The 25,718-nt window shown below is 43.8% G+C and overlaps 1 protein-coding gene across 1 annotated transcript in view; it reads right to left on the bottom strand.

Annotated features, from left to right (window-relative positions):
* The window catches only part of MED13L (mediator complex subunit 13L), a 170,683-nt gene extending 152,227 nt beyond the window's left edge, over positions 1–18,456 (bottom strand). The window contains exon 1 of the mRNA XM_062504089.1: positions 18,151–18,456. Coding sequence (XP_062360073.1) covers positions 18,151–18,222 — 72 coding nt within the window. The 5' untranslated portion in view covers positions 18,223–18,456. The remainder of the gene's footprint in view (positions 1–18,150) is intronic.
* Positions 18,457–25,718: the final 7,262 nt, after the last annotated feature.

The following is a 25,718-nucleotide window of genomic DNA, read 5'->3' as shown; positions in this document are numbered from 1 at the left end:
ATGCTCTCAAGGATGCACAGGGTGGGATTATTGGGGTGTCCTGGGCAGGGCCAGGAGCTGGATTCCATGATCCTGGTGGGTCACTTCCAGCACAGGGTGTTCTGTGATTCTGAGATTTTCCTCCACTCCCAGTTTGCCCCATCCCTGTTGTAGCCTGCTCCTTTCTTTCCTCTCTCCAGCACAGGACAGGGAATACCCCCAGGACAGTGTGGCTGTTATCAAACACAACTGGCATGTATATACACCCTGCTCACAGTGGGCTTGTACTCTACTCTCCAACCTGTTACCACATTCCTGCTGCTGCTATTCCCTCCAATGTTTCATTTCCAGCGTTCACACCTTCCCTTGGCTGCCCAGAAGCAGCCGGTGCTCAGTTCCCAAGTGCTCCTGAAGGAACAGCCAGCTGCTCTGCTGTGAGGAGTGCAAACGCTCCAGGGCAGCAGCTACACCTCTGACGAGAGAGGGCATTGCCAGGAACAAGGGAAAGAGCCAGCAGGGAAAACACTGAGTGTAGGAGTGAATTTTTACTCCTAAAGAAAACCAAAGACTTGTGGATCCTCCCACTGTCATCACCTGTGTAAGAACATTTCAATTCTCCAAAACCCCAATTCCCCATCACACACAGAAGGATTTCCTTTTTCAAGTACACAAACTTAGTCCACTTACAAGTTTAAACTCTAAAATTTACTTCTGTCCACCACAGTAGCTGGAAGGAGCCTGTCTGGTTCAAGAGCTAGCTGGTGAACTGCTGATGAGCTGAAGGTGATGCTCATCATACCAACTACAGAAGTAAAAAGTATTTCTTGGTTCTTGTAAATACAGTCTTTGAAACGGTTTCACCTCATTCCTGCATACTGCCTGGCACAGAAGGACTCTGGCCCATGCTACAGTTCCTGGGATTTTGCCTCAAGGACTATTTCCCCAAACACTGATTATCCTCTTAACTGTTCTCTGAAGAAGCCTCACCAGGCACATGGCGACATAGTGCTGCACTGGGAAGGGGAAAAACCTATTGAACAGCAGGGAAACTGGGTTTCTTGTCTGCAGGCCCCTAAACCACCAGGCATCATTAGCTCCACAGAGCAGAAGGGACACTGCCATCCTATATCCTGCCAGCAGGACCCCAGTCCTGGATTGTCCGAGCTGGAGGCTCCCTACAGCCAGCACTGAGCTCTTGCACTCAGACAGGAATCCTGATCAGCCATCCAAAAGGTTGGGAACTATGGAAAAGGAAGTAGGAAAATATAGTCCAGAGTGGCTGAGATACACAGCCATGGGCCACCTTCCTGCACAACAAGGCCATGGGAATGCAGGAGGAAGAGGCAAAATGGAAGGAGTAAATTTATGTTTTCCATAGTAGGGTGCTGGAACTCCTCATACACTAAATAACAGTCTAAGAGAAACTGCTCCTCCAAAACATCTACATCCGTTCTGTGTGTGCCCCCAGCTATAGCTTGGACAAGGAACGGGCAGAGTTTCTGAAACTGGATAATGAATTCAACTATGACCCACAAGACACCAAGAATTAGTGTCAGCATAGGCAACCTGTGAAAAAATGAAGTTAAATGTTTGTGCCATAACCAGCTAAGAACATATGCTAAGTCACAAAGAGCACGGAACAGGAAGATGACAAAAACCAAAACCAAAAAACCCAACTGAACAAAGGACCTTACCTAACAGCAGCACTCACTTGATCCACACAGCAAAAGCCAGAGCTCAGCTGTTTCCAAGAGCAGAGAGGCTCCTGTGGCTTCCTGCTAGCTCAGAGGTATCACTCCAACATCCCCCCCAGAGGAGGGATGAAACAAAGTCAAGGAAAGCACAGCGAAATCAGCAGAGCTGCACCCAATTTAACTCTGCACTAACAATTTCCTGGAGTCTGTAATTCTGTGGACTGGGAGGAATGATAAACTACTAATCTGGATCACACCCGTGGCCACCCACACAGACTCCTGAGACAAGGGAGAGACAAGTCCTGGGGCTTTGGACTCAGTAGCAGCATTAAATGAGCTCTCACACATCACTTCCCAGTCCCAGTTGCAGAGATGTGGTTCAGCACATGTATTGGGATATGTCTATTTCAGCTTAAATTTTTAATAGGTAAGCATCAGTAGTAATCCCTCAGAACTTCTGGATTATGTCCTCATGTTAATTAAAACTGAATTAAAATAAACATTTGAATCCAGAAAGGATACACAAGAGCAGACTACACCTAAAACACTTACACACATTCTATGCCTCTACTGATGTTCTGTGTAAAGTATTTAACACACTATAGGGAGAAGACCTGCATCCATGTGGGGATTTACTTATATTAATTTCTTTAAAAAACCAACAGCCCTGGTTTGAAGAGACCTACATCTGTAGCAGGGTTTGCACAGACAAGACAAGCAGTGGGCTGTGGTTCTGGGAACTGTTCTGAAGAGCCAAATGTGGTCTCATTTGTACTTCACTGGCAGTGAGCACAGGCTGACCCAACACAGCCTCCTCCTCAGTCCCAGTCATGCATTTCCACATCCCAGTCCGACACTGGATCTGGTCATGGAATCACTTCACCAATTTAAACAAGAGAAAGCAAGAGAAATAAACGTTTCCAGGCTCAGCACCCTGACAACTCATCCTGCAGCCAGGGCATCATTGAGCAGCCCCAGGAGAGGAGGGAGAGTGGAGTAGGATCTCCCTTGTCAGGGACAGCTCCAATCAGCTAAGACACAACTTTCAGTGCACCCAGACTGCTGTTCATGTACACCTCAACCAACAAAAGCAAGCACTGGTGCCAGAGCAGGCCCAGCCTGGGTGCCTTCCCTGCAGCACTGCTCAGACATTCACACTGAGCTGGGCTGACTCAAACCCAGAAGGGTTGGACTAAACGACTTTTTCCTCTACTCAGATCAGTCCCCACACCTGATTCATTAAACAGCCACAGAGATGCTTGTACCAGGAAGTCTGAGGACAGCAAAGCAGGTCAAGGAGGGCAGAGCTGCTCCGATTAGTAAAACTGCTGGTTTGAAAGCAGCCTGTAACACTGAGACAGAAACCAAAATTGCCAACCTGAGGACAAAACTGTGAACATGCTGTTTAACTCACAACTGGCTAGAGATGAATGCAGAACAAAGCAGAACTCTTGCCAGGTGATGTAATCCACTGTGTTTCTTGCATCTCTTCCCATATGCATGGTTTTGGCTTATTGCAGTTGCTACAATGTTTTTAAAACTAAAAAGCCTGACCAAAAATAAAAGGAACTTACAAATACTTATTATCCAACACTGTTAGCAAATCATGCATTAAATGAGATTTTTGCTTTGGTTTAGAAAGGAACATGTGTTATGTAAGACTGTGCTGTGAAGGGTTCAACTGCTCAGATAAGTAGGGCTGTTTTGAAATGGAGCTTTTTTTCAAAGTTCAGCTAACTGCAGTTGGACACAGAATATTTGTGAGACGCCAGTTCTGAATGCACTGGGCCAAGCGTGTAAGGAAACGGAGAAATTGGATCTCTAATAGTAATACCCAAACCCTTCACTAACATCCAATTTCTTACAGAGTAATTCCCAAGACACAAAAAGATCTGTTTCTGATGTTTTCAAAAGCAGCTGTGAGGGTAGAGGAGCATGTTCTAATTCCACACAGGCATCCAAAACCACCCAAAACATCCCCAAGAAATAGGCATTAATGAAAATGGTGCATTGCCAATATCTTTGTTGAGATGCATGGCCTTAGAGTGATCACACAGGGTCCCCCGGAAAGGGACACGAGCTCAGGTTTCAGCGACCATCATCACACCCTGCAGAGTGAAACCGCCTCAAAAGAGATGAGCTGAGAGTGTTCAAACCTCTGATCCCCTCTGCACACACCGACAAGCAGAGAGACACAGAAAGCAAATTAGCACTTTCTTTCACACCCTGCTGCCCTAACTACAGACACCTCCAGTGTACCTGCCACAGCTCAGGGCTCCAGGACACCATCCACGACTGTGAATTCACAGGAGACAGAAAACCCAAGCTCTCATTCTTTTCCCTCTTCAGGCTTAAATCACAATAATAGGCAGGTTGGGAGGGTCTTCTGCTGATCTCATCGTGCTCCACTCAGATTGGTAGAGTTTAGGCTGCTAAAAAATCACAATTCCCCAGTAACATTTCACAGTACACAACTTAGTGCTGGCATACTCCCAGCAACCCTGAAGATATAATTAGTGCTGGGTAGCCACTGTGACTGTTTTCCTCTTCTGCAGCCCTTGCAGATGAAACACAAACAAACCCATCTTCCACCTCCTCTTTTATTTCCCATCTCCACCAAATGCTTTTTGGCATCTGTTTTATGGGAAATGGACAGGCCAATTCTAAATTAACTTCTCCAGATCACTTGAGTAATTCCACCCATTTTGATACACAAGCTCCCTTGGAGAAATGATACAATAATATAGACACAGCAGGAGGAGAAAGAGGGAAGGCATGAAAAGTTTGAGAAATTCTTGTATTTGGCCACAACAAGTATAAAGCACAGCCATTTTTTAACTATTTTGTGTTTCTCTACATTAAAAACAATGACTAAAACTATAAATGTGTTATTTTTCCTGCTTCATATAGTACAGAAAAGTAAGAAAAGCTAAGAGAGACATAGGCTGCAGAGTGTAGAAAGTCATTACTCTGGTACTTTCAAAATAGGAAAGATACATTGGAAGGGAGGTAGGATCATATAATTAATAAAAGAACCAGACATCCATCACACAGGCCCTCAGCTACAGCCCTGCCTTCTCAAAGACTTTCAACATGGCAGCATTCAGGTCATTTTATTTTTCACACTTCTCCAATTTGAAACGAAACAAAAACCAAATATAAAAATACTCCCTTAGCTTCCTGCCTAAAAGGTGCCACTCAGACAAATTCAGGTCTGCCCAGTGCTTCAAACATAACTTTCTTTAATGGTCTAAAAAAAACAATGCAAGACACCTCATCACTTCCACAAACACGTTTCAAGTAAACAAAGGGAATATAAAAACTTTCATCAAATGTCTTTCCAACCAAGGGGAAGATGTGAAGTTGCCCAGAGTACCTTAAAACATTGTATTTACCAGCCTCTGAAGTTAGGCTCAGTCTAAACAATTCCTCTAATCTAGAATTTTGTTTGCTTCTACGTAGGAGAGTAGTTGCTAAGTATCTTTAGTCTACAATTTATGCTTCAAATTGGAACATAAAACATGTAAATGCCATATATATGTTTGCCAGTTTTATTAGTGTCTCATCTTGGGAGCTTCATTCAAGTAAGTAGCTATTCTGAAGCCACCAGAGACTCATACTAAGGACTACTCACATGAGTGAAAAATCTGCATAAGAAAGCCCTTAGTTCATAGTCCAAGAATTTAAACTGTAGTTAAAGGTGTCATGGGAATTACACCACCATTTTAATTAAATGCTGCAAGATCTTGCAGACAGACTCAAGATTAGCACCATCTGTTTTGGTTACAGTGTCTCATTTCACTACATCATCCTCACACAGCAACGAAGTATCATTGCACACTCCACTCCAGCCATTTAAACACCAGATAAAAGTTATGTGTCGTTGATACACTTCACCAGGAAAGAAGGACAAAAGGATGAGGACAGGGGGACTGAAAACTACTCTGTGACAATGTGTTGCTTGTGGGGGAGGCAAACACTATCCCCTCTAGAAGTGAATTAAAGTTATTTAGCAACATCTGCCTAAGCCCCTGTCAAGTGAATTGAAAGAATAGAGGAGACTGCTTAACTAAAAAATTCATTTTCTTCACAGCTTTACAGACTGTTTGGACACCCTGAGAGAGGTTCCTATTTCCACAGCACAACTGAGCAGTGCCAGCACCTGTCCACAGACATTCCCTGTCTTTTCTGCTGGGTCTGAAGATCTCTGGGGTTTGAAAACCCACAGCAGACTGACCATCTCAGCCTGCAGAGTCTCCTGAAATCAGATCATTCCCTGAACTACATATTAACATTCTCCTCTTTATGCTTTCCATTTTAAAAAAAGCAATGAATAGTTTGTGTTCCCTTCCCTCAGGGCTTATCCCTTCTGCCCCTGTAAGAGGCAGGGATCACATGGCAGTGAAGAGGCCTTGCATGCACTGAATGAGCTCCAAAAGGACATTTCTGTGAGGCCAAGTGTTGCCATAACTGCACAAAGTCCTCCAAACTTGCTCCTGAAATTAAGAATAGACAAAAAGTAGCACATTAAAAAATAGCTAATTCTGAAATGGGTGTCCCATGGCAAAAAAAAAAAAAAAAAAAAAAAAAAAAAAGATCAAGAAAACAACCATGCCATGGTTTGTTCTTCAGAGCTCAGCACTCAGCCTCAGCCCTCTTAGTATGCAACTGAGCAGCAGCAGAATGACATGTTTGACTTTAATCCTCTCCCTGCATAAGCACACAGTCAAGTGGCTGGAAAAAAAGGGATAAAGGGCAGCTACTAACAAGCTTTTAAAAATGAAGGATGAAAAATTTACCTTTTTTTTTTTTGTTGTTATTCCTCAGCTCTTAAAACCAACGTGAAAGTGAGCATGCCAGTGCATGCAGCACATGTGCCTGGAACAGCTTTCTGCTGGATAAATCCCTGCACTCCACGATGCCTCCTTCCCTCATGCCCCCTGGAACAGATTATCTAAATGCTCCTACTCCAGAGCTGTTTGTGACAAGCAACAGTGTCAGGGCATTTGTGTGTCATCTTTTACCTTTGCAAGTCTCAGAGAAGGATTTAGCTGTAACCAAAATCCTATTATCAATAACTCCCTGATGGACTTCTGTACCTGGGGACATCTGAGATCCCATATCACAGTACTGAAAACCAGAAAACCAAGGCATTTCTAAAATAATAGATTTCACATTATTAAAAGCCACAAACTAACAGCATGAGCTCTTATGCCTAAAAAGTAAACAGCACTGACAGAAATTAAGTATTTTTTCTTCTTTCTCCCCAGCGTGAGGGTGACTTTGCCCATGTAGGAGAGGAGGAAGCCAGGAAGATTAATTGCTTCTTTCAAAGAAACAAAAGTCAGACCCATCTCAAAAAGAATTTGAGGTGGCAACCAAGTACCATCTTTCCCAGTGGAAAATATAAAAGTACTCCAATACTAATGCTCAAATTTCAGCAGCTCTGGCAGATGCAGGAGCTACCAACAAAGGCTTTTTGAGTGGCAAGCATAAAAGAAAGAGCAATCTGGTAAAAGCACACAAATTACTGATATGGATCCAAACCCTCACAGAATTTCAAGGTTAAATACTGAAGTAGATCACTACAATCAAGCACAGCAGAAGGAAAATGAGCACATACTGACACACTGAAAAAGTGTTTTCTTCCAGTCCACCACAAAAACAGGTTGGCAAAACAAAACCAAATGTGAGAAATTCTTATGAAAGAAACAGAAGGTGACACAGAAATTGAGGCCATTACAATTAATCTGTAGCACTGCACATTCATCACAAATTGCAGCTCTTGTTTCACAACATCAAGTTCAGAAGAACTACAGGAACAGTAAAAAAATGTATATTCCATGCAGTTAAAAAATCATCCAAGGATTAAGTCTGGTTGCTTTACAAGAGGGGAACTGAGGTTCTCTAGATAACAGCTGCTGCTGTTCTTCCAGATAGCAAATAAAATTAGCAGAACACAGACTCAAACCAAAACAAGGTGGCTGAAATTTTTGTATCAGGATAAAAACTTATGTACTAGTCTAAAATCTGTCTACAAAACATCTACCTAGTACAAGAAACCTCCCAACCAAATACACAGAGAAATTATTCAAGGGAAGTGCAATTACGCCCACTTCAGCAAATTTGGCAGGCCAAACAAACACTGGCCACCTCTGAGACAGGACACTTTGGAAATATGATTCCACAACGCTCTTCCATGCCTCCTCATTGAGTCAGGTACCAAAAGTACCTTGGAAATCTCATCAGCACGCAGAGAGCACTCAGTGGTCACCCTCAGAGCTGCCATCCTCAGCTAGGACCTCATGCCCACCTATAAAGCAGCTACAGTCATTCAGGACTTACCGCAAAAACTCCTAAAAATCATTTAAAAACAACAAAGAATTAAAGAGGAAATTTTTGGTAAAAGATTTTTGAGTTACATCAACATCTTTCACCTTCAGTGAAGGTTTTGGTTAGCAAATCTGCAGCCCTTAATCAATCCAGCAAATTCAGAACATGGGTCCACACTGCTGCCAGGTTTGGCAGCTCCCCTCCACTGTCAAGGCTGTCACCCAGTTGATCAGAGGTGAGAAAGGAAAATGTGATTAGCATGGCTAGAAGTCAAAGGGCTGAGACTCAGCCAACACTTGAAAAGATACTTTCAAGCCCAAAATATTCAAGACACAAACATAAACAGAAAGATGGCAGCAGCACTCTCCCAGGTCAGCATGGGAGCGAGACTCACACAGGCACTTCCACACACATGTTGTGCTGGCTCTTGCACCAACACAGCCACACCAAATGGGAAGCTGCTGTGCCAGAATCCCATCTCCAGGAGTGACAAAGGGAAATGGGAAAGCCAATCTGCACAACAAAACTGAATAGGCAGGAATCTGGGGATCACAGGATGCACAAAACCTACCCATATCCAAACATCTACTCAGCAAAGCCATGGCAGCCAAAAGTAACACAGCATAACTGGGTTGGCTTTGGTTTGGGTGTTATTACTGGGAAAAGAGGAAGAAGGGGCCTTGATTTTGGAGATCTTTTCCAACCTCAATAATTCCACATGGAATGAAGTTTACCCCTGGCAGAGCTGAACTTTTACCCCTGTAGGCTGTATGGAAGCATGCAATGCCTGGAAGCAAAATGCCATCTCCAAAACAAAAGACAGAAGGAACTGAAGAAATTATTTTCATATTACCAAACCGTGGGTTTAGCTAGTGACCCACCCCACAGCTCAAGTCACAGACTATTTTAGAAAGACATCTGAGTTCTCTATCACTTCAGGCCGGTTTGTTCACAAAAGGGAATCAATTATATTTTAACTTCTGAGTAGGCGATTGAAAACAGGTAATAAAATGGAAACTACCACTGCAAACTTCAATAGCACACAAAAAAAAAAGCGCAAATAAAGATGCAACTTGCCAGCAGCCAGAGTATCCCTCCCTAGTTTTCAGACAGGGTGAATGATGAGGTTTGCAAGTCCCCTTCAGAAAGAATCAGAACTGACTGCCTATTCTCCAAATTTAAAAGTCCCCTCCTGGAGAAAGCTGGCTACAGAAATGCAGTCCAACACATGAAAAAAATTACAAAAGCAAATCTGCAAGAAAACAAAGAAATCTTCTCTATTCTTCCCAAATTTAACTTTCTTTTCTAGATTTTTTTTAAACTGAAAGAGGAAGGAAACGTCAAACATCAGAGTCATACAATGGACTATCAGCTGTTTCCCAAACCAAGTAATCTGACATACAGGCAGAAAAAAATGGGGGGAGGGTAGGCTGGAGGAAGTAACAACCCAAGCAGAGTAAACTTTGGCACAGTGAGTTAAAGAATGCAGTTCCCTTTCTTCCATTACACAAAAAGCTGCACTGAGGACTCAAACATTCCTGTGCCCCACATCTGAGCAGCACAGCAGCTCCGCCGGGTTTACAGCTGTGGCCATCCTTGCCCTGCCCAGCAAAGCTGGGTTTTAACCCATGTATCCCTGCCCTGCCCAGCAAAGCTGGGTTTTAACCCATGTATCCCTGCCCTGCCCAGCAAAGCTGGGTTTTAACCCATGTATCCCTGCCCTGCCCAGCAAAGCTGGGTTTTAACCCATGTATCCCTGCCCTGCCCAGCAAAGCTGGGTTTTAACCCATGTCCATCCCCGCCCTGCACACCTCACTCCCTTCCCAAAGGGGCCCATTCCAGGCTGCTGCTCTGGGACAGGGAGGCAGGAACAGCACAGGAACCCCATCCCCCAGCCCTGGTTCTTCATTGCCATCCTCACCACTGACACCCAGTAATGCCCAGCTTGTCAGGAGCAGCCAAAATCCCTCAGCCCTTCAAAACCCACCACCTGGAGAATCCTGGGTATGAATCTTCCGTAATATGAAAAGTAGTAAATAAAGCCACTACATGACTGGTCATGTAGATTCACCTTGCCAGCTCTCTCACTGTCATTCCTGCAAAGACAACAATCCAGCACCTCCTGACAGAAGGGAATTATAGAAATTCACAGACAGCTTCAGTCAAAATTTTATTAAAATACACACAGAAAATTAATAACCAGAAGTGTTGGGCTAAAACTGAGAGCTGCTCTTTCAGAACAAAGTAATTAATACAATTAACCTTTTCTCTCAGCAAAGAAACTACTTTTTTATAAAATATTTAACATGGCCACTACAAAAATATTCCTGGAATTAATTTTGCATCTCACCAGAACTTCCTACAAATCCAGTAACACTGTAGACATACATGAAGTGAGACTCATAAAAGTCCAACACTAAGAGACTGTAGATATATTAAACTAGGTTTGAAAACTTCTTAGTAAACCAGAGACTTCTCTAAGTAAAAGTCAGGAGTCTATAACGATAAAACCAACACATTTTGAAACTTATGTCTCATAGCTGTCAGCTATGAATGCATCGTTATCAAAAACTGGAAGTTTGCCAATGTCTGGCCAGTATGTAAAGAAGAGCTTTCCTTTAAATTTTGCTTTCAGTCCTCTGTTCTCACAAAATATTGTATTTTATGGACAAATATGGAGTCATAAGAACAGGCAACCGCAAGGCCCTGACCACAGCATAGCTCTTTCAAAGTAAAAAGATGAATGAAATAAAGTTTTACTGAACAAGCTTTAAATTTCCTTCTCTAAGACACGGATTGTGGTTACAAAGCCACTTTGATCTCTGTTCAATCCACACCACTGCCAAAACGTGGTGGGGAGAGAGGAATGAGGGGAACAGAGCTGCCTTGGGAGAGAGAAGGGGGAAAAGATTTTCACTAGGTCAGTTCCAAACTACAGGCTTATATATGAATTTATGGACCTTTCTGGAGTCACCAAGGCATGGAAGAAGAGTGAAGGGGGAAGATAAAAATGAAGGAGGGGGGAAACTCAAATTTCTTCCCCTGTAATTATAATTTTCATAAACAACTATACATTAAGCTGCAAAACTGACTGATTAAAGAAAGCTGAGGTAAGTGCCTCACAAGAAGTGATACAGAAATACATGTGTCACATCTTATTACTTTTGCAATTTTAGAAGCCTAGCCATTTTCTCTCCATTTTCATAAGCTGACTAAATACATTCCTTAATATAGGGACAAGGTCATTGTGTATGTTTGAGCTCATCTGTGTTAGTCACATAAATGTAAATATTGCCTCAGGGCACCTTATACAACAGCACCACATAATAAAATTTCCCATCTCAAAGAAACAAAAGCAAGGATGCCACTAATAGCTCCAGCCACATTTCTACATGTACTACTGCAATTTGGCTCATGGATTAAGCCACACATGAATCAATGAGAAATAATGCATTTTTACAGATTACTGTAGAAAGAGAGAGTCAGGAATCATCAAAATTAATCAAAATTCAGAGCACAAACCAAAGGAAAGACTGCTTAAATCTTTTTTAAGGCAGCTCCTTACTACATGAAGAAATGCTGAGAAGCCTCCCAATGTGAAAAGCTCAACTTCCTCCATGGTATCAGAGCGGGTTCTGCTCAGCCCTTGTTATCATTTTGCAGCGTTGGGATCACACTAATGCACAGCTCTGTAACGAGCTGGGCCACAGCAGGAAACAACACAAGCTGTCAGTCCCAGTATCCCAGTCCCCTTATCCCTGTGCTGTGCTCTCATTCCACTACTGTGTGCACAAGGAGCCCAACACCAGCCTTTAGTCATATTTTGAAGACTGCAGAGCAAAATATTTTTATTAGCTGGTTTCTCTTTAAAACTACCAGTTGATGTCAGGGAACTCAAGGAAAGAGGATCTATTTTAAAGCAATACTTTGAGCTCAAAATGAAAGCAGTGTAACAGGCTGGTCTGAGGAACAAAGATGCCCCCATGTAAACACACACTCCTTATAAGCAAATCTTCTGGATTTGGGTTGGGATCTTCTGTTGGAAACACTTGTGCACTTTTAAAACTGGCAAGTTAATACTAAAACAAGCATGTTTTCAGTCAGAGCAGTATTTCCGCTTATTATTTGTGTTACTATGGCACCAACAAGATGCAAATGCCACCGTGACAGACTCTACACAACCAAGAGCACGACTCACCCACAGAACAGTAAATGAACACACACAGACTCCAAAGTTCTGTATAAAGTACATTTGTCAGCATCAACAACAGTGGGAGCAGCCCAACCACCAATCCAGTGTTACTGGATTGTCCAGAGGATCCCACACAAGCTCAGGAAAAGGGGTTTTGTAGGTCTGTGGACATCAACTGTCACCTTCCACAGCTGGAAGAAAAAAACAAAGGACTTAAATTTATAATGTGGTGATCCTGGCATACACTGGAGCCAGCACTCAAGGAAAAATAAAAGGCAAAGAGGGAGCAGGTGTAACAGCAAGGAGACAATGAAGGAATGCAGCAAGGTGCCAATCATTCCAGTCATGGGATGAAAAAATATTTGTAGGCACATCCCTGCTCCAATCACAGCAAAACCCAAACCCTGATCAAAGTGTGCTGCCACAAATAAGGATGAAGAAGTGGACTGGGGCAGGTGGAAAGGTGGATGTAATTCCATAGAGAATTCAAGGAGAGTGAAGACAACAGGTGTATTCTCACCCAGTGAACAGCCCAGGTGTTCACCCCATCACAAAGTGCAAGAGCCCCCCAGTACTGATGGGTTTGGTATTGAAAAGCAGTGCACCTGCATACACACACATCCCTTCATGTAATGCTTCTGAGAACTGGAGAGATGAAAAAAACTAAAACAAAATCCATAAAGATTCCTTCTTCATCTAATGACCAAGGTTACTCAAGTTAACACACTCAGCAAATATCTCATATGCACCACACTTATTTTTTCCACCCAAGATCAAAACCTTCAGTTTCTTTAGATTTTCTTCAAAAGAACTGCATTGTCCAGAAGGAAAATAATAGAAGAAAGGATTAAAAAGTTCTGTCTGTAGATCTTTCTTTATTCTTTCATATGAGGAAGTGTTCTCAGAAGAAGGCAAAAAGATTCAAGATCAAATGAGTAAGGGTGGGGAGGGTGTCTGAAAACTGGGGTTATGATGTCAAGTCTGTATTGAAATTGCAGAAAAATAGAAAAATCTATTTCCAGATAGTGTTACAGTAAATTAAAATTCTTGTTCCTAAGATGTAGTTACCTAGGAGTTTTTTTAATACATCACCTTAATATTTGAGTATTTTATTAACAGTAAATTAATAGTTAATTAAATAGCTTATTATTAGTATTTTATTAATATTAATTTTGTTGTGTTGATGTTCCCAACAGCCATCACACCATCAGACTCCTAGTGCCACCAGAATCAGGACAGAGTCTCTGGGGAAGGACTCCAAGCCCCAGGAAATGTGTACATTCACAAGATACTCAGGATATCAAGGAAACTTCACTCAAATATATCTTAGTGTTTAGCTTGGGCACACTTAGTCTGAGCTGCAAATGTCACACCTGCACCTCCCATTTTCTTTGGGAATATTCTGAAAAGGTTGGCTATCCAACAGATCCCTCAAGTCCCCTCCTGGAGCTGGGCACGCTAGCTCAACATCACTGTCCAAATCTCTTCACAAATCTGGGTCTGTTCTCTTCCAACCCTCTCCCTGGCACATCCCATTAAACTGTCAAATACTCTGACAGGACATAATAAAAACCTACCACTGAAGTGATTTAAAACCTGAAATAATCTTTTATTAGCAAGAAGTGAACAAGCTTTCTAATGTCATCTCTCTACTTCTGTCTTGTTACCTAATAAAACTCAGGATAAAGATAACTAGAGGATCAAATAGTTTTGCACAACTTGAGAGGTTAATTCCATTTCTTAATTATTTATGCATGGAAATTCACACCTACATAAAATTCCAAACAAGCAAGATAGACACCGAGCAGTGCTGTAACATCCAGCATGCCAAAATCCCAGCCCACTGCTTGAAGCACTGCATTTATGAAAACACAACAAGCAAGGACTACTGGTTAATTAATTCACTACTACTGAAGGCATTGAGCAATCAACATTTACTATGAAGTCCTTTACTGACAATTACACAACACCAAGGAACAGTTCACAGCAGCCTCTGCAACCTTCACTTTCGGATGCCATGAAAAACCTTTAGGAGAACAATCCAAATGCCACCTCAGATTGCTTTCATTCCTTTTATTTTATTCTGGAAACATCAACAAAACTCACTGATCAAAGGGGACAACTTCTGTTCCTGGATGTGAACTGCAAAAAGCAACAGTAGCGATGACCTTCACTGTTTCTAACTTCACCTTTCAAACAAAAACAAACAATTCTCACTGCCTGGACCCTTCTGGGAGTAGGTTTCTGCAGTGAATGCATTTATACAAGAACATGGGGCATCTTCCATAGCAGCTTCTATAGCCTGATCTCACTTCCCAAGAACACAATCGTGTCTTTTCCAGCATGAAGACTCCTACAGTACCAAATCTTTGTCCCCCATGAAAGCTCCTCCACATTTCAGGTCATTCCTGACCCCCTTGGCTGTATTCTTTCCAGCTCCAGTATATCCAGTGTTATGCAACTTCACTCCAATTTCCCAAAGCTGACTTGTGCCTTTGGATCCACCACGGAAGCAAAGTCAGATAGTTGAGGAAACATCTTCATGCAAGCCCTCGCCGTCATATAAGTAACCCTTACTCACAGGAAAAGTCAAATTAATTTCAGTAAGACTACTTTTATGATTAAGGATTATTCACAGGAAGACTGCTTGCCAGCTGAGGCTGAAGTTTTAACACAAAGCATATTACCTCAGAACATTTTGTCTCTAAATAGTTATTAGACAGCTCTTAATTAGTATTTAAATAAACTGGCCCATATAATGGCTTATTAAATACTGTTTATCAAAACAGACATTCTTTTCAGAAGCAGCAGCAGACATTTTGACTACAGCAAAAACAGAGTGAGGATAAATACAATTTTTCCTACTGCTCTGCTAGGATCAGCAAATTCAGACAGAAAGTGTATTTTTAATGAGCAAGGCTATTACACCTAGCAGATTAGACAAGTTATTTGAGGAGTACTCTGATGACCAAGATGCAAACCAGCCCTTCCATCACCTTACTGGGAAAGGCTCCACGCTTGGAGAAGGACTGGGGATGTCTTTGTGCAGTCTGGCTGGGGCATTTTGCCTGCCAGAGCACACCAACTTCAACCCATTTTTCAGACCACCGCACACAGAGAGGTGCTGCCACGCACTGCAGTCCAGAGGGACATTCCATGGAACCCAGCTCTGCCAGCCCAGCACCACCCCCAGCACCTGCACAGTCAAAGGTAACTTTAAAACCTTCACTTCAGACCGTGCCCTCCCCTCAGGTGACACATTCTGAGCCCAGAGCACTGAGGACTCCACAGTTTCTGGACATCACTGATAAAGGAGAATCAGTTACTAAAAGCTTTTAGAAAACACTTCCCATCAAAAGATTCCAAAGCAGCAAAGACTCCTAACTTCTCTAGTGGGTCTACAGTTGACAGAAAAATAGAAACCATGAATTGTTAAACCAGCCAAAATCCACCACAGCAACCAGACAGTGCTGGCACAGAGCTCTGGCTTCTCCAGGGCAGGGAGACAGCATTCCTGCTTTCACAAAACAAATGTCTGTGGCAAGAAATATTATTTAACCATGAACAAACAGTATCATGATAGACTATAATTATTTCAGAACTGTAATTCTCCGGTCATGAACATCTCTTTGTGATTCACACACAAAACAAAGCCTGCAGTTGAAAAACTCCCAACTTCTAACAGCGGAATCTATTTTCAAAATATTTGTAATCCACCTTGCTCCTAAAGAATGAATGGATTGCCACCAACTACTGGTTTAGATTTTGTTCTGTTACATTGAAAACACAAATGATTAGTGAAAGTTTCTCTAACTACTAATCCAGACTACTGTAGCTCTAACACCTCGAATTTTGAAATGAATATGACAATCTGAGGTTAAAGGCTCAGTGGTGCTGACCACGTATTTCCAGTCCAGTGTGTCCATTTTCAATATCTTTCTCTGCTACATAAATCCCAAAAAACCCCAACATAATATAAAATAAATCTTCCTAATAGTTTTCATATAGGCTGCATTTTAAAAATACTATTACTTGATTTTTTTGTTGTAGACCCAGAATAAAATAAAAACAGAGTTTCATACACAGCACCACATTAAGGCACGGATACCACCCACAAAATTACATAGGAGATTAAAGGGCTGCACATCAAACTCATTATTATTAAAGCCACTTGCAAAAGAATTTTGTTAAACTTATTTCAGTGATATTGCACACTCATTTAAAACAGAACATTTCCCTAGCCTAGTCAGGTGGGAGGGAAAAAAAAAGCAACCAAACCACAATAACTATGAAATAGCTTCACTTTATAATTTATGCTAATTGCATGCCAACAATTATTTTTAACAGTGACAGATTTGCAGACTGCAACTGCAGAAGTTCCGCCTCTCCAAACACACACTCCAGTCTGCATTAATGAACGGGGACTTCACAACTCTGCGAGGAGCAAACCCTCCACTGCCTCCCTTCTACAATCAGATACCATTGTTCCCTTCATGCTTCCCAATTTATTTTCCTCCCTGGCTAAGCGCAACAAAGTCAAAATCAGCGTAACAATCCCCCAAATCACCCTTCCTGCATCTCGATACATAGAGCACTACTACATATTTATAAATATTACTACATGCCTTCAAACGGAAGCAGCAATACAAACTCACATAACAGTTCAATAAAAAGCCGAAGTAAGAAATTTATCATTCTCACAGAACAAGCTCTTGGGACAATTTTCCGGCAATGGAAGACTACGACTCTCTTAATCCAGATTCTTCAAAGCAGAATATACACCAAATATATGCAAATTTAAAAAAAATAAACAACCTGAGACAAAATAACAACTATACAACAATAAAGTTAAAAAGCATAAAACGAGGAACTTGATAATTTGATTTCTAAGTAATTTCCTTTCTTTCTCTCTCCTTATTTTCATAAGGGAGCTAAAAACAATCTCTTCCGTTCTATCAGAAGAACATATGCACCCACCTCCAATTCTGGCACAGCTCTGCTGCGGGGAGGGGGCACCCACCACAACCCTTTCACACATGCTACCCCCAAAGTTGCATCACAAGGTTTTAACTCCACCGCAGCACGCACTGAACAAGTCCCTCCTCCCCTCCGACATTATCCCTGTGGCACTGGAAGGCTCCCGATGATCCAGCAGCCCCCTCGCTCACACTCAGCTGTTGCCCAGACAGAAGGGATAATGTTTCTGTGCGTGCTAGGTAAAATAAAGCAAGGTATTTCCAAGTGACTTTGCCATTACATACAAATTGTTTTCGCATTTTAAATTTAAATTGCCAATCTATAGCCAGCCAAAACTGACACCATGATTTTTGCAACATTAAACCACGCAATCCACGTCGGAAGTTCCCAGCGAGATGGGCAGACGGCATCAATACAAATAATCCAGCACACTACTGTCAGGCGCTGTTGTTCTTCAGAGAAGAAAAAATTAAAAGGTTTGGGTTTGGTTTTTTTTTAACCTCTTGCCCCTAAGCACGATGTGTGCAAGAGGAGAGCAGGCTGTAACAGCAGCTGACACGCCGTCACAGGAGCCCAGAGCTAAGTCCGACAGACGATCACACTACATGAGCGTTCGTTGCTGCTGAAATGGCGTTTGTCATTGTGAGAGGAGAGAAAACCCCCCGGTTCGGTGGCACAAAGCGCACAGGGCACGGAGTGCCAAGGGAGGCGGGGAGAAGAGCCTGTTTACCCAGGGAAGATGGTCGTGCAGGGGACACAGAGCCGTCCCCTCCCCGCTCTCCAGCTGCGAGCGGGATACACGCACCCACAGCAAACCACGCTAAGGAGCAAAATAAACACGGGGACCGGGCCGGGGGAGGGGCCAGCGCAGGAGCAGCCCCGGGCCCTGCCTATAAACCCCCGGCAGCTGCTCCCGACCGGCAAACCCGGCGCGGAGCCACCCCCGGGCACCCCACCGCCCGCCCGCTCACTCACCAGCGAGAAGAGGTTGGAGTGACAGTCCTCCAGGCTGGCCCCGTTCGCCACCCAGTTCGCCGCCGCAGTCATGATCCTCGGCGAGCCGGGCCGCCACAGCGGGGCATGTCTGGGGGGACGGCCGGGGGGCGAGGGGCAAGGCGGGCGACCCCCGGCGCGACCCCCGTCACTGCCCGGGGCGGCCGCCGCGCTCCGGCCCCTCGGCCCCGCGGGGCCCCGCGGCCGGGAGGGGACGCGCCGAGGCCGGGGCGGGCGAGCTGCTCCTCGCTACCCGCCCCCGCGCCGATAATCCTCGAGCCGGGAGGCCCTTCTCCGGTGCAAGCAGGGGGGACGCGTCCCCCGCTCCTCCAGGCCGGGAGACGAAGCGGAGGAAGGGGGGGCCCGGGGCCGCCCTTCCGCGTCCAGGTGCGGCCCCCCCCGGCCGGGGGTCGCGCGGAGGGCGGCGGGTCCGTGCGGGACGCGATGCGGGCGAGGCGAAGGGGGGTCCCGGTCCCGGCCCCGTGCGGAGGAGGAGGAGGAGGCGGCGGCGGGCGGGGGGCGCTGTGTCCCCTCCCCGCCCCGCCCGGCCGCCCCTCGCTGCTGCCGCCGCTGGCTGTGCGTGGATGGTGTTTTCCTCCTACTCCTCCTCCTCCTCCTCCCGCTGCCGGCGCCGCCGCCTTCGTCGGCGCTGGCCCGCGGGGTGACGGCGGTGCGGGCGCGGCCCGGCCCGGGCACTGAGCGCTGTCCGCCCGCGCTGTGCCGGCCGTGCCCGCGGCGGCCGCAGCTCCGCGCCCGCTCTGCCTCCTGCGCTCTGACAGCAATGGCGCCGGGGCCCGCACCGCGCTGCGCCATTGGTCCGCGCCGCACCACGTGACGCGCGCCCGGGGGCGGGGCTCCGGCGCCGGGGCGCCTCCTGCCGCCGCTGCGCTGCGCCCGCCGCCCGCTGGGGGCGCTCGGGAGCGGCGGGGCCGGTCCCGGTCCCGGTCCCGACCCCGACCCTGACCCTCGGAACGGGATCTCTGCTCCCTGCGGCCACTGACAGCGCCCCGGCGAGCGGAGGCGCCTGTGCCAGGGGAGGCTAGGCTGGAGAGCAGGACAAGACTTTCGCCCGGAGGGTGATCGGGCACTGAACTGCCTCCCTGGCGACCACATAAAAGTCACAAAGTACCACAGGACATAAGAAAACCAGTGAGTTACTGGAAAAGGTGAAACAGTTTCACATTGTGATCTTACAAGTTTACCAAAGGGGCGCCTTTTTTTTTTCCTCTCCAAATAAATGAAGAACGGATAAGGAAAGCTACCTTTTACTGTCTCTGAACCGGACAGAATTCTCTTACTTTCCTTCATCAAGGAAAAGCATAAAGAGCAGTCGTGCTACCCACATGTTTGGGATTTTCTTCTTCGGGCACTGCCCACGTTCCCCAGGCAAAGGGCATGGCCACGAGGTTGCCAGAGCTCCAGGAGCGCGCACTTGGCCAAGGCTCTCAGGAATGCACAGGATGGCATCGCCGGGGTGGCCCTGGCAGGGCCAGGAGCTGCACTGCATGATCCTGGTGGGTCCCTTCCACCCTGGGATATTCTGTGGCACTGGGACCGTGTTCCGTCCGTGGAAGGGAAGTCGTTCGGGGTGCCAGACGCGGGGGATCACGGTTCCGGCCATCCCGCGGTTCACCGGAGGGTTGAGTGGGTTGAGGTTCACCTGAGAGTGCTCAAGGTAATTTTAAAAACGCCTCAAAACTCATTCATGGCTGAGTCTAACCCCACGTTCTGCACAGCCCCTGAGCTGCCCTGCGCCCACCTGAAACAGCCTCAAAGACATTAGTTTTTTATAAAGGGAGCTCGAAAACACCTCAGTTACATAAACAAATGAAATTCATTCCCAAAATAATCACGGTCTGGAGAAGAGCCACAGAATATCCTGGGTTGCAAGGGGCCTACAAAGATCATGGAATCCAACTCTTAAGTCAGCACCACGCAAGAAGAAGATACTCTGTTAAAAGCAGATAATTCATCACAAATAACATTTTCACTGTTTGTAATGACCCATTGTTTTGAACCATTTGGAGCAGATTTAGGCTCACCTGCCTGAGTTTATCCCTGACTGGAGAGTTCCACGGGTGCTAGAAAGCAAATATTGTGCTTAACAGGTGAAGATATTGAGCACTTCAGTTTAAGCTTTAATATAGAAATGCAGCACGTTTTCAATGATGTGATTCAGTGGAAAAAGTTCTCACTCTGTGCTCAATGGCAGCTTTCCTTATCGTGATTTTAATCTCATTTAAGCGTCTTTTTTGCAATTTACTTTTCTTGGCAATAAATTAAGATTAGCATCTCTTGCAATGGCTGACTGGAGTTTGTTTGGATTTACCTCATGGTAACAAATCTCTCCCACAAACAGGCATCACATTTATCTGAATTACATACACAGAGTGAGAGACAGAATTTAAGCCAAAAGAAAATTTCCACCTAGCTCAGAGTTCTTCCTGTGAGTGTGTTTCCTCTGACAAATTCATGATCCAGCCAATCCCTTCCCTGCCACGCTGAGCAGGAATTCTGTCTTGCAAAGACTCGGCCTATAAAGCGAGGGGAAATGTTTTCAAATACAAATTATTCACATTCAGTTACAATTGCAATATATTCAGTCTAACTGTCACAGCCTCAAAACTGCTTGTTACATCCTGGCACCCACAATCAGGGAACAACTTTGGCCCATGTTACTCCCCTTCCTTTTGGCACAAGTCTTATAAACAGAGAGCACAATCTGACACTTGTAAATATGTCAAGCAATGTGTATTAACCAACCCCAAACCACATCCTTCCGCATTAAAATAGTACAGCCTTTGTAATTCCACTGCAACACCATGCACCCATCCTATCGCTACAGGAGGCTAAAGGACAACAAGCCATTTGATGAAGAATCCATCCTATTTCTGGAATAAAAGAACATCCATTACCACGAAAAGAAAATTATTTTCTTATTATAGAAAATATTTTGGAATTGTGAATCGTGTTATTACTTATCCAGATAAATAATGTGCAGGATTGGACACTGCAGAATCCCTGTTCCTTCCATATGCTACTTAGCTCCAAATGGTGCTTCCACTCCCTCTTATCTGATTCTTCCAAGTAGTGATGACTTATTATGCTTTATTTTGTCAGGAAAATATGGGGTCTAACAGATGATTCAGGTCCATTTTCATGAGGAGAAATGTTAACATACTCATACTGTGCTGCACTGGCCACTTTCCAGTAGTCTTATGAATGTTAGACACTTTATAAATTAAAAATTGTGAAATCATAGACTGGCCTGGGTTGGAGGGGCCTTAAAACCCATCCAGTGCCACCCCGTGCTATGAGCAGGGACACCTCCCACTATCCCAAGCTGCTCCCAGCCCCATCCAACCCAGCCTTGGACACTTCCAGGGATGGGGCAGCCACAGCTTCTCTGGGCACCCTGAGCCAGGGCCTCCCATCCTCACCATAAAAAATATCCTCCTACCATCTAATCTAAATCTCTTCTCTTTTAGCTTTACTAAAAATCATGTAATGTAACTCAATTACCTGTTTTGTGACAATGTTCTGGAGTAGCTGGTTCTTGCATTTTGTAAATGGTACCAGTCACACATTTTGACCATGGTCCTGCTCTGCCAAGTCCATTTTGGCTTTAAACTGAGGGGAAAAAAAAAAAAAAAGGTAACAGTTCTTTTCAAGTACCCTTTGCCAGGTACGTAACTTTATATTGCATTCAGTTGTCACAGAGAAGAGAAATCATTACAGTCTAACCCTTCTCTTCCCAGTACCAAACTAGGGAAGTTCCCTTGCTGTCCCTGACAGCAGCACTACTTCAAACAGAAACTGTTCCACTCAGATATCACACACAGGTGACATTTCCTTGTGCATAATTGCCTGAGATGGTATGTGGTGGAACGTGTTCCCCAACTCAGGGCATTCCAATTTTTCCTTGATTTCTTTTACCTCTTTTCAAAAATCAATGAACATGAACAGTAACATTGGGGTTTCTACTGTACAAAAATAACCATTTTTCTGTAGTGGGAAGATACAGTGTTAATTAATTCTGTAAATGGATTAATTTGCAGTTCCAAAGTTTAGTCACTGATAGTTCCCAGGCTCGTGGAGATCAGATGGGTCACACTCAGCCTTCAGCACACAGAGCTGGGAATGAGCCAGTCCTCACCTTGACAAAATTACTCCAAACAGTGATAGCCCAGCTTATTTCATACTAGAACAACTTCCCCAGAGCTCAGAGTAATGATGAAACCTGTTCTTCCAGGAGGATGGCTCAGCACTTCCATAGCTTTTGTTTTCACCAGCAGGTGCTGCTTAAGTTTCAAACTAGACATGGGGAAGACACAAAAGTGTCACAGGGAGGCTCCAGCAAAGATGGAATGGTGAACAGAGGCTTGGCTTTTTTTTGTCCCAAAGTCTGGCCCCTTTGCTGTACACGGAATCCATGGAGAGAGTGTTCCTGGAGCAGCAGGCTCAGACAGGGCTCTTCCAGCTCTGAAGAATTTGGCCTTTCTCATAACGGGAGCTGAACTGGAGTTCAGCCAAGCTTTGTCCACGTCAAAACTCAACAGCATTGGACATTCCATGGCAAAGACAATTCATTTCCAGGTGAAACATATTTCTCTATGTACTTTAGCTGGTCATTATGGTTACTCACTAGAACAAAGTCCAGCGGCTGCAGTACCACTAAGGATTGTCTTGTGTCTTATTTAATCAAGTGTTATTTTTACTGTTTTCTGTGTTTTCCTCCCCAGTAATGGAAAGAACAGGGAGGGGAGGATGATATGAAACCCAAATTATGAATACCCCACAAGCAAGTGATCTCCAACTGTTCTATGTAGAAAAAGCTAAAAACAAAATAATTTTTTTGCCCCCTGGTCTTGGGTTGCCCTTAAATAAATTGTACTCTAGTGAGCAAGTTCATTTGCAAGGATTAAAAGTCACAGAATTTTAGAAGATTTTGACCATGATTTATGTACTTTCTTTCTGTGTATTCTCATGATACAGCACAGCTGAGCAGCCTCACACCAGATATGTTATCAGTAGTCTCATTGTCCACTTTTTATGAGATTGCAAAAATTTCTTAAGTGTTTTTTTTTTTTCAATTCATTCAATACCTACATATTTTTACAAGACTTTATAAACAACAACTCAAAATTATTTTGCTCTTAAACCAAAAAATTTACTTCCACAAATTGGAGACTGAAGAGGGGAAAAAAACCAAAACCAAAGCAGCCAAACTAATTCACTGGCTTAATTAACAACATCTAATTTTAACAGAAAAATACTTTTAAATTCACAAACAAACCCATACCCAATAGTTCTTTTTTAAAAAAAAAAAAAAACAAACACTGATACAGATTGCCTGTAAACTCACATTTTCATTTTAATTTTATTAAGATACAGGAATAGCTTCATTAGCAGGCTTATTTACTCCTGGTAAAAATAAAAAAGTTATCTGAGTTTTAAAACAAGATGCTGATTTTCTGAAGGGATGGGTACTTCTAGAAGGAAATTAGAAACATCAGTAAAAGGTTTGTTTGTAGAGCAGTTGTCCATAGTCCCATAGTTCAAGTCCTGCCAGTGGTCAGACCATGCTCTTTGAATCAGCCCACCTTGTCAAGGGTTCCACGTCCCCTTGAGAGTCATACACATGAAAATTCCCTGAAAATTATTTTATTTGCTTGTCTCAATCTTATACTAACACTGCCTATTATGGAGCAGTTTGAGGAAAGATTAATGACCTGGAAAGGCAATTTGGGGAAGTTTTTCCACCTCCAAGATAATGTTGAAAGAAATCTGCAAACAGTTGTAGAGGAGTTCCATTAACCAAAGGTCACATCATTAGGAAAGTGAGAAGAGAAAAAGTTCAAATTAATACTCAAGTTCTAATGACAAGAATGAGATGTCTAAGCTAACTCAGGTACAGATCTGCTCCTGTATTTTTATCAAAAACAGACAAATTATCTTAGTAGCTGCTTGTTCTCTGTGTTGCAGAAGATAGAAGGGGCAGGAAAGGAAGCAGTGGCAGGCAAGGGGAGATAGACAATCTTGTGCTGTTTAGAAAGAGAAAAGATCATCTCTGCTATGGATGGAGGAGCAGCAGGAGCTCAGTGAGAGCAGGGAGGAGTGGGATGGACACAGAAGGAACAGTGAAAGAAAGGAAGGCACCAAAGGTGCCCAACTCATTCTGAAGAGCAGTTCTTGTAGCTGGGTACCTTTACTGGTAGTGGAAGTGTGAGGCAGCCAGGAAAAAAGATGGCTAAATTTGTCTGTGTGAAGTTTAAACTGCCAGCAATGAATCCAAGAAAATCTCTAGAAATGTGGCGGTGGATAAAAGGATAAAAACAGTTCAGGAGCAGAGTAGATTGATTCCTTCTCTACTTCACAGTGATATTTAGATGACATTTCAGGTATAACTGGTAGGGATGAAGCAAGTAGTAAATGCAAACTGTTACTTTCAAGCAAGTGTAATGCTAAAAAATAGAAGTTGTTGAAAATAGAGATAAGATTTAAAAATCAAGCTTCAGGCAGTCCCATATATGCTGACCCATTTGACAGTCAAAATGTGTCAAAACCTGTGAACAGGTTTTCACCTGTTTTTTTTTAAAGAAAGAATGAGAATGGTCTCTGTTTCACAGAGGCTTTGGGAACTTCAGGTGCAAGTGGGACAGAGAACTGGCCAGATCTTGCAAGGAGGGCAGAGGAAGGAGTTTATTTTCAAGTGGAAGCGAGGAACAGTTTTGTGCTCAAGCTTATCATGCTGGTTTCTGTGAGACACCATTGCAATTTCACATTTAAATATTCCGTAGAACCAAGGCAAATGAGCTACTTGGAAAAACAGAAAGAAGCAAATGACAACAGAAACTACTCAGGAATAAAAGGGGAGTGTGATTTAGGCAGAGCAAAATGGCAAATACTTTTAAATTGTAAATTATTTTTGCACTCAAAAGAGGAAAGAATGGTGATTTGGCAAGATACCTTGCATTAGGAATAAACATACCTGAGTTTCTGAAGGATGTAATAATCTAACATGAAGCTCCCAGTAGCCCTGCAGGCAGGGGATGGGCCTGTTGGGTCATGGTTTCATACCATCAAAGAGAGATTTCATCTTTCAGATGTTGTTGTGCTCGCTTGGTAAGAATTCAGCTTATTAAAAGGTGTTAAATAAGATACAGGATAAAAATACTACAAGAGAAAAAAGAATAAAATATTGAAGGGTAAAAGGCAAAGTAAATATGGAAATAACATTTGGTGAACACATTTTGAGAACAAAACTTCGGGTTTATTTGTTGGTTTGGGTTGTGGGGTAACTCTGGATGGGTGATGCAGCTTGGTATGCCGTGACCCTGGAATCAGACAGGCAGGCAACACCCCATGCTGCACATGTGGAATGTGCAGCTTTTGGCATGGGAGCCCAAATATTAAAATTGGCCCATAAATCTGAGTACAGTTTTCAGGGTTTAAGAATCTTATTTTATCTGGATTAAAGTCCTCTTACCCTCTGGCATTAGAAGGTGTTTATGGCTGTAAAAACAAGAATTGTGAGGTATTGCACTGAA

Source organism: Cinclus cinclus, chromosome 17, assembly GCF_963662255.1.
Source record: "Cinclus cinclus chromosome 17, bCinCin1.1, whole genome shotgun sequence".
Lineage (NCBI taxonomy): Eukaryota > Metazoa > Chordata > Aves > Passeriformes > Cinclidae > Cinclus > Cinclus cinclus.
This window is presented reverse-complemented; position numbering and strand designations above follow the sequence as displayed.